Source organism: Peromyscus maniculatus, chromosome 23 (genome assembly GCF_049852395.1).
Source record: "Peromyscus maniculatus bairdii isolate BWxNUB_F1_BW_parent chromosome 23, HU_Pman_BW_mat_3.1, whole genome shotgun sequence".
Taxonomy (NCBI): domain Eukaryota; kingdom Metazoa; phylum Chordata; class Mammalia; order Rodentia; family Cricetidae; genus Peromyscus; species Peromyscus maniculatus.
In genome coordinates, this window is record NC_134874.1 from 43148122 (window position 1) to 43161344 (window position 13223).

Here is a 13223-nt window from a genome sequence, read left to right on the forward strand (position 1 = left end):
TCTGTAACTGCATATATATATGTGTATATATAATTATAAACATTACATGTACCAATAATGTGTGTTATGTATACAACTCAAATACATACACACACACACACACATATGCTCATATGCTGTGCCAATGACTTCATGCAAATACATGGTCTATATACAGGTCTAGGAGCACACATTCTGTGTCTTTAACTCCACATGTGTATCACTAAGATCTGGGTCACAAGGGAGTATCATCCTGCAGAGACCGCCTGTGTCTGCCATGAAGAGCCTGTCAGGAGGCAATACTCACTGCTGTAGGGTCAGGGGACCACTCCACACATTCACACATATGCACGTGTGCATGTGTGAACACACAGGCGACAAGACACAAGTACACTGTCTTACACACAAACACACACATGTATGTACTCAGGAGGGCACACACACACACATACACACACACACACACACACACACACACACACACACACACACACACACACTCACATCCCATCTCAACATACAAACAACGAAGAAAACTAAGTGACCTCAGAGTGATGGGGTGAAAAATGACTTAAGAGCTGGGGGGGGAGGGTGGCTCAGTGGGTAAAGTGTTTGCCACACAAGTGTGAGGACCTGGGTTTGAGCCTCAGAATCCACATAAAAACAAAACAACTCTGAGTGTCGTGGCATGACTTGTAATCCCAGCCCTGAGGATGTAGATACAGGACGGCACCTGGGGCGTGCTGGCCATCTCGCCTAGCTCCACCTCAGCGAGAGACCCTGCCTCCAACTTACGTGGGGAGCAGTGGAGGATGATACCTGATGCCAACTTCCAGCCTCCACTATATGCACACACGTGCGTGCGCGCACACGCACACAATGCACACTCATACACACACACACACACACACACACACACACACACACACACACACGCACGCACGCACTGATTTTCACTTCCTGAGTTCCACACATTTTCCCACTGCCCTGGACAAGCACCTGAGCAGATCTTGAAGTCAGGTTCTTGGCCGGTGCCGGTGCTGTGGTTGCCACAGTGCTCAGTATCACAGGACCCGGAGGAGGCCCTGGCTTCTGGAGCTGCACAGCTGTGTGGCTTTTGTGACCACTAGGGAGGGGCAGCCAGGATGGGCGTCCCTCACTGCCCTGGGCCACAGGAGCCTCTGGCTCTCTAGTCAAGTGCAGAAAGGGTTAAGAGGCCCCACCAATGCAAATTAGGCTTAATTGATCCTTTTCATCAGCTGCAAATATACCTTCTGAACCCTATTAAGTACATGAATATGCAAATGCAGACCTTTTAAATTTTCATTTTCAAGGACTTGGGGGCTGGGGTTTGATTAGTGAATTCCGTTAACAGCTTGTAAACCTTGTGTAAAATTTAATTTTCTATTTTAAGTATAATATAAAAGAGACAGAGGAAAAAGCCTTGGCGGCGGCTGGCGGTTGGGCTAATTGTGGGATGATACTGGAGGCTGGGGCCCAGCTGATTCTGGGATGCTGTCGACACCCCTCCCTCCTACCATGAGCCCGTTTTCCAGATGTGGAGACTGAGACCATGAAGGAAGGTTGGTGCTGAGCCAGCATGGAATGGAGGCTCCTGGTGCCTGGGCTAGGGCATGCCCAGCTGGAGGACCCTGCTGCTTGGGTCAGAAGGGCCTCAGACATTGACTCTGCCCTCCAAGGCCCCAAGTGCTTACACAGGGTAGTTATCTTCTGTCCCCCAAGCCCTGGGGGAGCCAGGATTATTCTGCTACTGTACATAGGTGACGTGTGTGCCGGCTCGTTTTACGTCAACTTGTCACAAGCTAGTGTCATCCAGGAAAAGGAATCCTCAACTGAGAGAATGCCTCCACCAAACTGGCCAATAGGCAAGACCATGGGGCATTTTTCTTGACTAATGATTGATGTGGGAGGTGACTGTAGGTGATGTCACCCAGCCCTGGGCTGGTGGTCCTGGGTTCTATAAGAAAGCAGGTTGAGGGAGCCATGAGGAGCGAGCCAGTAAGCAGCACCCTCCGTGGCCTCTGCATCAGCTCCTGCCTCCAGGCTCCTGCTCTGACTTCCTGGATGATGGACAGCTGTAAGCAGAAGGAAACCCTTTTCTGCCCAAGTTGCCTTTGTGGTCAGAGTGTTTATCACGGCAATCGAACCCAGAACTAAGACACCAGGCCTCACTCAGGAAGAACGGACAGCCTCTGTGAACGTGGTCTGCCCCGTGAGTGTCCGCAGACCCTGACAGGTCAGGACTACTGCTGTGGGCCCACAGAGAACAGATGGGCCACTGAGTCCACAGTGTGACTAGTCCAACCTGAGGTGGGCAAAAAGTGGAAAGGACACCTCAGTTTCCAAGGCTCAATACTAACAAAGACTGACCTCTGTCTCCTTTCTCTCTCTCTCTCTCTCTCTCTCTCTCTCTCTCTCTCTCTCTCTCTCTCTCTCTCTCTCTCTTAAAGACTGATCACAAGCAGAAATGAGAAAACTTTGGATGTATTGTGTTTCATAAAATATTTGAAAACTATTTTTAGTGGCTTCTTTATTGTTTTGTCGCTGTTTTTTTTGTAGTTTGGGTTGTGGTGTGTGTGTGTGTGTGTGTGTGTGTGTGTGTGTGTGTGTGTGTGTGTTTGTGGGTGCCCTCACCATATGCTTTCCCCCTTAACTTTGGAAACAATCTCTTACTGAACCCGATCTTGTTGACTCAGCTAGGCCAATGAGGCTGGGATAAGCATATCACACCCTCCCCCCCCCCCCCCCCCGTTACTGACACACAAGGCACTCCCTTGAATTTACATGGGGACTGGGGTTCCGAACTCTAGCAAACTCTTCACCCACCAAGCCATCCATCTCCCCAGCTCTGCTTCTAGTTTTTTTTGAGACAAGGTCTTGTTATTATAGTCCAGTCTATCCTGGAGCTTACTATGTAGCCCAGGCTAGCTGTGAATTCACCATCCTCCTGTCTCAGCTTCTTGAGTGCATGCACATCCAGCTCTAATTTGCAGGTCATCCTTGGGCAGGGACCACACTAACCTCTATTCCGATCTTAGGATATATGCTACTGATTGTTGTAAACACTTCTACCTGGCTCTGGAAGTGTAGCCCAGGCTAGCCTTCATCTCATGACCCTGCTGCCCCATCCTTTTGGCAGGCTTGCGACCTCTATTCTTCTGTTTTGTGTCTTTGAGTGTACACAATGTGTTTGTGTGTACATATGTGTGTGTGTGTGTGTGTGTGTTTGTGTGTACGTGTGTGTGTGAATACGTGTGTGAGTGCGGGCATGTGTGTCCCACATCATGCGTGTGGAGGTCAGAGGACAGTCTTGGGTGTTGGTCCGGTCTTGTTTGAGGCAATCTCCTTCCTGCTGCATATGTCAGAGTAGCCGGCTTGTCTGCAAGCTTCTAGGGCAGTGGTTCTCCACCTGTGGGTAGCAACCCTGGGGGGTCGGAACCTTTCACAGGGGTCACTTAAGATCATCGGAAAGCACAGAAGTCCAATTATGGTTCACAACAGTGGCAAAATTACAGTTATGAAGTATCAAAGAAAATAATTTAATGGTTGGGGGTCATGAGGAACTGTATTAAAGGGTCACAGCATTAGGAAGGCTGAGAACCACTCTTCTAGGGGGTTCTCCTGACTCCATTCCCATCTCTGTAGGACACTGGCATTACAGATGTGTGGTACTGCATCTGGGTTGATGTGGATTCTCACACTTGAGCAACAAGCCCCATTCCTGAACTATCGCATTAGCTCCACTCTATACCTCCTTAACGTGGCTGCTGAACATTTTGGGTTTTTTTTTTAACCATACGTATGTGTCTGTGTGTGGGTATGTGCATGTGTGCAGTACCCATGGAGAACAGAGGAGGGTGTCAGATCACCTGGAACTGTAGTTACCGGTGGTCGTGAGCCAAATCTGGGTCCTCTGGAAGAGAGGTATGTGTCCTTAACCAATGAGCCATCTCTCCAGCCTCCTATTGAACATTTCAAATGACGTATGTCACCGGTGTGACATTTCCTTGAGACAGCACTGTTCCATAGGTGAGAAGAGACTGATTAAAATAACATATATCTGCATATTATAAGCGATGTACTAAACAGGATGCAAGGTGGTGATAAATGTCACAGGGGAAAAAGCAGCAGCCTGGGTGGGAAGTGGTCCTCACATGTGATCTTGGCTTCAATAACACATCCATCTTCCCAGCCCAAGGTCAAGGCTTGTAGACACATCTCCTTGGATCCTCAAGGGGTCACCCTCTCTGTGTCTGTGCTCAGATCACCTCTCTTTGGATGCCTGTGCATGTCCATGAGCACACGGAGAAGCCAGGAGCCATTCACCTTATTCATTCAGTTCTGAGACAGGTCTCTCACCGAACCTGTTCACTGATCAGGCTAGGCGGGCTGGCCAGAGAGGCCTCAGGATCCTGCTGTCTCTTCAGACATGTACCACCACGTGTGGTACATGTTTATGTGTGTCTGGACACCCATGAGGTCCTCACCTTACCAACTAAGCCATCTCGCCAGCCCTCCCCTCACCTGACCACCTCTTCTCTTAAGGAGTCCAATCAAGTTGGCCTGTTCCTGCAGACTCTGCCTCCAGCTCTCCCCTCATCCTGGGGCTGCCTCTGGTGAACGTGCGTTGTGGTACAGCATACAGCGGCTGACATGCAGGCAGATTCGGTTCTAGGCAAGATGCTCCCTAACCAGATCCTGGAAGCTGGCTGTTCATTTGCTTGTGAAAATAATGGCACAAGAGGCCAGTGCGATGGCTCAGCAGGTAAAGGTGCCTGCTGCCAAGGCTGACGACCCAAGATCAAATCCCCAGGACTCTCGTGGTGGAAGGAACTCTGGCAAATTGTCCTCTGACCTCCATAAATGCTCTATAGTGCCTGTGCTACACACACACACACACACACACACACACACACACACACACACACACACACACACACACACACACGGCGGGAAGCTCACAATGCCCCAATGGCTCTGAAACGCAGCAGTCCCGGCAGCTGCTGGTGGCTTCACCTTCTGCACTCAGGTGCTAGTGTTTCTGTGAGCCTTGGTTCTCCAGCCTTTCCGGACTTTCCATGTCTGCGTCTTTCAGATCCAGCAATGGAACTCAGTGACTACAGATGCATGGATGGTTGTTGAGAAAAACTTGAGCTGTACAACAAAGCAGTCATGAAAAACTCTGCTCCAGAATCTGCTGAAACCAACCCGGGCACCCTGACCCATCCACATGGGAGGTGTGCAGGCCCCGCCCACCAGGCTGGGAGGCTGGCTGGGAGCCAAGGGAGGGGCTTTCCTTCCTCCAGTCACCTCTCTTTGGAGGCTTATTAGTTTTCCTTTAACGGTAAGAACGTATTCCAGTTGTGGAGTTAACCAGAAAGCAGGTATAAATACAGGCCTGGTCGGGGCTCCCGGGTCCTTCCTAGTTGCTGGCTTGTTCCCTCTCCCCCTTGGGTGTGAGTGAGGCACACCTTTCTCTGGGCTGGAAGCACTACTCAGGTTGCAATCCTGCATGTGCATGAGCACCTACCTAGGCTCACATGCACAGGGTCTGTGCCCACGAATACACCCAGTGTGTACATGCACACATGGAGTTGTGACTCACGTTTTCATATGCAAGCACATGTCGTGTACTTTGCATGTGTAAGGGTGCATTGCGTGCATGCATATGTTACGCATGTTTACACTCTCAACTGGGAGCTCCTGGGCCCGAGTCTCTCTTCCCAGCCTGTTTGAGGATGAAGACAGCCAGGACTTGGCCAGGGATGCTAGGGCCCTGAAGCAGGAGGGGACTATCCATGTCTGACTCTGGCAGCTGGCAGAGCTGGGTTTGAGTCCAGAGCCACAGGTGACTGGAGCGGGAACCCTTCTTCCTAAACCTGGCCCTGCAGCCTGATGCCACCCAGTTCGAAGGGTGTGATCAGATGGGGACCAGCTTGTCCTGGGAAAGAGAGCTGTGATCTGGGGAGCTTCAGCTAGGTGCAGCCTGTACAGGTTGCTGGGGTCTCTAAGTAGGTCAATGTTGATGTTGCCCTTAATACCTTCATCCTCGTCTTTCAACAGCCCTGGTGGCTAGCTGGTCCCTGGGGTGGGCCCAGGAGCTGGAGAGAAACTCACAACCTGTACTTCCCAGCGGGACTTGCACCAGACCCAAGGACAAGGCAATGAAGAACTCAGCCATGGGCCAGCACTGCTTGCCCCAGCTGAGTGTGATGGGAGGCCGTGGGGGTAGCGGGGGTGGGGTGGGGTGGGGTGTCCCCTGGTAGGGGAGCTGGAGGCTGGGACACAGCAAATCCTGTTACCTCCCGGCTGTGACAGTTGCCACCATGGCACTAATCCCTTAAAGTGAGTCATTAGCAGCTTAAGACCTACTTATCAGTGGGTGCTCACTGAGGGGCTGGTGAAAACCAGGGGCACCCAGAAGTAGAATTTTCTTTGGCCTGGGACTCTTAGGCCAAGGCTGAGCACTCCCAGAGAGCTGACTCATTTCCATTCTCTTGCAGGCATGTGAAGGGGGTCTGATACCCTGGGGTGGCAGGTCACCACTGCATGAGGACCACACACGATCCTTGTGCCTGTCTCTCCGGCTAGCCCAACACATTTCCAACTCAGACCCTCTCCTCGCCACCCCTGCCCAGGAAAACTTCTTAGTCAGGACACTGCTGTGGTACAGATACGGGGGGGGGGGGGGGGGAGCCCTTGCAGGGGGAGCTGGCAAGGGAGGGTTAGCCTCTGGACTTAGAGGCCTCAGGTAGGGGAGAGGCAGATGGAGTAACCAAGACAGGGAGTAGACACCCAGGCTCCGGAGGGATGGGACACAATTGCTTCCCTGTGTCTCAGGCCAGTTTATGAACAGGCCTGCCCAGGTGTCCAAGCATGGCGGATGGTGTGGTGAGGCCTGCCCAGGTGTCCAAGCATGGCGGGTGGTGTGGTGAGGCCTGCCCAGGTGTCCAAGCATGGCGGATGGTGTGGTGAGGCCTGCCCAGGTGTCCAAGCATGGCGGATGGTGTGGTGAGGCCTGCCCAGGTGTCCAAGCATGGCGGATGGTGTGGTGAGGCCTGCCCAGGTGTCCAAGCATGGCAGGTGGTGTGGTGAGGCCTGCCCAGGTGTCCAAGCATGGCAGGTGGTGTGGTGAGGCCTGCCCAGGTGTCCAAGCATGGCAGGTGGTGTGGTGAGGCCTGCCCAGGTGTCCAAGCATGGCGGGCGGTGTGGTGAGGCCTGCCCAGGTGTCCAAGCATGGCAGGCAGTGTGATGGAGGTCTGGGCAGTGAAGCAGCTTGGCGCGCTGGACACAGACATGGGGAGAATAATAAAGATAACACTTTATTTCATTGAGACTGTGGACTCAGGCCACAGCCTGGCCACCAAAGTGGCCCAAGGACCAGCACATGGACTGGAGGCTGGAGTGGGGACACCTTGGGACAGGGCAGGGAGGGGCCCTAGAGTGGAGAACGGGAGGAGAGGCCCAGTGCCCGGGGTAAGGGAGGGGCAGTGGGGTGTGATCTGGCTTGCCCGTCCCCAGCAGCTGCTCCTGCTGGCTAGGGACAAGGGGCAGAGCGGCTGCTTGGGCAGAGGCTGTGGCTAGTGTTTGTGGCATGAGGCAGCTGTGGGTGGCAAAGGGGTCTGGGGACAACGTGGGGCACAGGGGAGGCCGAGGTCCAGCGGCTGCAGATGAGGATGCCTGCCGAGGCTAGATGGAGGTCTGGCGGCTGAACAGCTCGATGGTGAGCGCGCTGAGGAAGGCAGGGATGCTGTCCTGCTGCAGCAAGTGCAGCTCGATGAGCTCCGGCACCGAGCGGGAGAACTCCGTCTCCAGAAGCTGCATCTTGGAGCCCGAGGGTCCTGTGGCCTGCAGAGGAGAGAAGAGGGGGCATCAGCGTTGGGCGCTGGGCGGTGTCGCCCTCCGTCCTCATGTGCTCCCCAGTGGAAGGGGCGGGAGTGGGAAGGCTGTGCCGCCTGCCGCGAGTGCAGCCTGGGCTAGAGGGGCGCCGGCCTGCTTCTGCCCGCTGTGACAGAGTTCAAGGCCATCCGCAGAGGGCACTAAGAGTCGCAGCCAGTCCTGCCTCAGGGCTGCTCCAACCACAACAGGATTTGGATTCCTGGGGCCTCCGCTCCCGTCACCAGTTCTTTGGCTGCCATATGCTTGACCCAGGGAGGTGGAGAAAGGCCCGCGCATCTCCCAGGCTGTGAAGCCAGGATACCGGGTTTGGCTGTTGGAGGTCTGGTCCTGGAAGGGTGGACTCTGGAGCCCAGACTGGCTCTTGTCCCGGTTTCTTATGTCACTTATAACCGAAGGGAGGGCATAGTGGCTCTGTGACCACTGTGACAGGGAGGCAGAGCAGAGCTTGCAGACAGGCCCAGAGCTGCACTGGTACACAGTCCGGCACCAGTACACGGTTCGGCACCGGCACACAGGTTACTTGGCTGTCTAGCCAAGCTGTCCTCTCACCACACAGGCTAGGCTGGGAGAGGCAGACAACGGCCCTGGGCCTCCTTGTCATCCTGACAGTCCCAGGTATCACTCATCCTGGGGTCCCCCTGCCAACTGGTCAGGCATGCTGCGGTGGCCAAAGGTCTAGAAGGCCCGCTTGGTTAGGGGAGAAAAGCCCCTGACCACGGCCAGGCAAAAAGTGGTCACAAACCACACAGGGTTGCTCCCAACCCTTAGGTCTGACGTACAACCGTGTCTGGCAAACTCAGGGCCTCCTCACTCAGGCACAGAAAGAGGGCCCAGCTGGGAGCTGGGCAAAGGTCAGACCGGATGGCTCTTCAAGGGAGAAGCAGGAGGGTCCGATAAAGTTGATGGGTATATGGGGTCACCAGGGGGGCGTCAGTCAGGCCAGAGCCCATTCGGAAAGGGGGATCCATCGAGGATGAGGAGAAATCAGAAGACCTGTGCATCACCGGCAGGAAGCTCAGCTATTGTGGAAAAGCCTGGCCATTCCTCAGCATGACCATGTGACCCACTGGTACCCCTCCACTGTGCCCTCAGGACAACTGAATACATGTGTCCACACACACGTACATGCGATGTCCACAGTGTCACGGTTGGTATATACATATGTATACACACACATACATACAATTCAGCCACGAAAAGGGACAAGGCATGATGCATGGTAGCTCGGGGTCAACTCTGAACACAGCAGCCTGTTCATGTGATGCCACTGACATGAGGCATCCACACACGACAGTATGGCGGAGGCAGGGGGCAGGTTGGTGTGTACCAGGGTGAGAGAGGGAGGGAGGGGGTGCCTGCTCAGGGATAGTGTTTCTCTGTGGACTAGCCTGTGCCAATGAATGCACAATGGATGTGTTAATGAGAACCCGGACGCATGGCCTCGGTGAAGCCAAGGCAGGACGAGTTTGTTCTGGAAGGTCCTTGCAGCCAGTGGCTGGCAGGTGCCCCTGCCCCCGGGGGCCACACAGACGGCCGGGCTACTCCCGCAGGTCCTGGCAGCCCAGGACTGCCACTGCCTCCCTAGCATGAGCAAAGGGGGCCCGGGGGAACTGCAGCTGCCTGTGCCCTCCCCCACCCACCCGTCCCTCCCTCGTGGGGGGGCATCAGGGCCTGTGAGGCTCTGTCTCACTGACTCCGCGAGCTGTCTTCTGATTTGCTTGTTACCTGGGTTTTCCTCCGGTTCTCTCGTGGGCCGACCCCCAGCCTGTTCCCATGGCCCTTAATACATTTAGCCTTGTCATAGTTCAACACAAACCATCTTTAAACAAAAATAAGAGAAACCACTCTGACCTTTTCTCGAGAAAATCCTTTCATTTCTCCCTTCTGCTCTCGACTTGCAATGTTTTTCCCGAAATGTCAGAGGGGCTGACTCTGAGGCAGCTGTTGGGGAAGGAGCAGGCGGAGCTGGCTGGGTGGGGGTAGGAGCAGGGTGAGGGGAGAGTTTCCAGGGTTCTTTCCTGTCCCAGGACCCCCATGGTATGGGTCGCCTCAGCAGGATCTTCTGGGTGTCATGCCTCTCCTCCCCCTCCCCAGGTATTTGTGTGTGTGTGTGTGTGTGTGTGTGTGTGTGTGTGTGTGTGTGTGTAAGTGTGGTACGAGGAATAGAACCCAGGGGCTCATACAGGTTAGGCAAGCACCACACTACCAAGTGACACTTCCAGTCCTTTCACTAGAGGATTCTAGGCAGGTGCTCTACCACTGATCCACACCCCAGCCCCTCACTGGGGGATTCTAGGCAGGTGCTCTACCCCTGAGCCACACCCCAGCCCCTCACTGGGGGAGTCTAGGTAGGTGCTCTACCACTGAGCCACACCCCAGCCCCTCACTGGGGGATTCTAGACAGGTGCTCTACCACTGAGTCACACCCCAGCCCCTCACTGGGGTATTCTAGGCAGGTGCTCTACCACTGAGTCACACCCCAGCCCCTCACTGGGGGAGTCTAGGTAGGTGCTCTACCACTGAGCCACACCCCAGCCCCTCACTGGGGGATTCTAGACAGGTGCTCTACCACTGAGTCACACCCCAGCCCCTCACTGGGGTATTCTAGGCAGGTGCTCTACCACTGAGTCACACCCCAGCCCCTCACTGGGGGAGTCTAGGTAGGTGCTCTACCACTGAGCCACACCCCAGCCCCTCACTGGGGTATTCTAGGCAGGTGCTCTACCACTGAGTCACACCCCCAGCCCCTCACTGGGGGATTCTAGGCAGGTGCTCTACCACTGATCCACACCCCAGCCCCTCACTGGGGGATCCTAGGCAGGGGCTCTACCACTGAACCACACCCCAGCCCCTCACTGGGGGATTCTAGACAGGGGCTCTACCACTGAGCCACACCCCAGCCCCTCACTGGGGGATTCTAGACAGGGGCTCTACCACTGAGCCACACCCCAGCCCCTCACTGGGGGAGTCTAGGTAGGTGCTCTACCACTAAGCCACACCCCAGTCCTGTTGTTAATATTGTTTTATTTTGAGACAAGGTCTCATTAAGTTGCCTAGGCTGGCCTTGAACTGTGGTCCTCCAGCCTCTGTGTCCCAAGTAGCTCAGATGACAGGCCACCATACCCATTCTTTATTTGAAAGAGACCTGTCTCAGCTGCCGGCACTGCTCTCTTGCTCCTGGTATTAGGGGAGAGCTAAAGAGGCCACACGAGACCCACTGCAGCCCCATTGGCTCTCTGCTCATGGAGCCTCTGCGCAGCAGCACAAGTCCTGGACGGTCCCTCTGGAGGGAGGGAGGGAGGGAGGGAGGGAGGGAGGGAGGGAGGGAGGGAGGGAGGGAGGGCAGGAAGTGTCCCCGCTTTGCAAGTCTCAAACAAAACCGAGTCTGAGGTTTCACCACAAGTTGGGCATGGCCCAAGTAGCCCTGCCAGTCCCTCTGCCCACTCTCTCTCTCACCTTGGTTCCCCCAGTGGCCCTGACCCCTCGGCACTGGTAGGCCCACCTCCTGGTGCAGACCCGCCCAGAGAAGTGGTCCTGGCTCATCAGCATGGGCAGGTTGAACGACACCCTGCCAATCAGTCCCCGTGCCGCTCTGCCGTGTTCAAATGCCACCCGGTCCCCAGGTGCCTGCAAATCACCATAATTAGGGGCTGTTCACTTAAAATTAGAGCGCAATTTTTTAAAAAGCAAATTGCCCAGTCAGACGTGCTGGCTGCGGTTAGAAATATTTATGGGCTATGTGCATGTGCCGTCTCCAGCTCCCTCTCCCTCTGTGCTGGGGATGGGCCAGCAGCACGGTGGACCCAGCCCAGCAGGAATGGAGATGCCCCATGGCCAGCAGCTGGCAGCCTCTGCACTTTGACTCCCACCTCCACCTCTGGCAGGGTCTGTCCGCGGCCTGCAGTGCTGAAGGGCTCTGGGCAGCGGACGTGACTTGCTCTAACACAAGTACATGTGTGAAGTCAAGGAGATCCAGATAAGGACATGGGGGTGGTTGGGCACACGGCCAGAGGGATGCTATGGACATCCCACGAGCCAGCGTTGGGTGAGTCCCCATCTGCTCAGGCCCAGGGAACATGGTGCCCTCCATCGTCTCCCTCCTCCTCCTCAGCATCTAGACCTGGGTCTGTCCCTTCTGTCTGCTGACACCACAGTGTCAGAGTGTGCAGTGTGCAGACTTCCTGAGCTTTGCGCTATCTGGGTGGTGGTAATGGCAAACTCCTGCAGGAAGCTCAGCCCAGGGACCCCTCCTGCCAGCCATCTTGTATCACCTCCTTTTCCCCCCTGGGGTGGGTGGCTCGTGGGAAGAGCCGTCCCAGTGTGCTCTGGGACACTTAGCATCGGGCGTGACTCTGGCTCCCATCTTCCTGTGCCCTCAGTGGTCAAACTCCAGGAGGAATTGGGGGCCACTGGGTCAGGATGACGAGGACAGAACTGGGACGGACTATCTCACACGCAGCTCCCAGTGCAGACGCTGTGTCTGTGTGGCAAATGGCTTGCTTGGTGTCCCTGCTGAACGGTGCCAAGGAAAGTGTTCAGTGTGGTGTGGGCTGATCACAAATCGTGAAAGGAATTTACCATCCTGGCGAGGGGTGACCTTTCCCTCTGGAGCTCTCTGTGTGTGTGTGTGGGGGGGGGGGTGAGGCTGGGCCCTGCAGCCCCTGATGATTCTCAAACCCACAATTATTATTATTAGCAGCTTTCTATTTATGAGCACTGTGTCCCCCGGGCTCGCATTCTGTTTCCGAGTTCCACAGCTGCTCCTGAAGCTCCGGGAGGGAGCAGGGGGCACAGGGCAGGGAATGAGCTCGTGGGTTTTATCTGTGGAGTCTCACCCATCAGGGCAGACAAGGGGTCCTGGCCCTTCACAGGTTTCCTGTGGACTCAGAGGCCGCAGGGGCCCAGGATGTGCTGGACAGGTGGGGGCAGGGAGGGAAACGGTAGTGGCCAGGAGGGCATGAAATTCAGCACATGCCCTGAGATACAGGGGACAGATTGGGGAAGACACTGTTCTGCACCTGGGGCTTGAGGGAGCCAGGGCACCCCAGCTGATCTGCTCAGAATCCCGATCATCTCACCAGTCAGAAAGGCTGGGAGACGGAAAGGTCGGGCTGGTCTCCTCACTGGTTTGTCCCCCACCTACAGGGCACGGGGTCTCTGGAGTGGCTTTCTTAGAGCCACCATACTTAGAGCGCTGCCATCAACTGCTAAGACCTAACCCAGCTGCCACTCTTCTTTGCTGTGTGACCAGGGTATATACGTTGCTCTCCATCTTTGAGCTAGGATCCTCATATGAAACAGGGATTGATGTCTTTGGGGAGACC

At 55.2% G+C, this 13223-nt stretch overlaps 1 protein-coding gene across 3 annotated transcripts in view; it reads right to left on the bottom strand.

The window, feature by feature from the left end:
• Positions 1-7309: 7309 nt before the first annotated feature.
• Positions 7310-13223, bottom strand: part of Mad1l1 (mitotic arrest deficient 1 like 1) — a 326218-nt gene continuing 320304 nt past the window's right edge. For 2 of the 3 annotated variants that reach the window (XM_006991094.4, XM_076560967.1), the window contains one exon: positions 7310-7848. In XM_006991094.4, coding sequence (XP_006991156.1) covers positions 7690-7848 — 159 coding nt within the window. In that variant the 3' untranslated portion in view covers positions 7310-7689. The remainder of the gene's footprint in view (positions 7849-13223) is intronic. The other variant, XM_076560966.1, reaches the window with a different exon arrangement.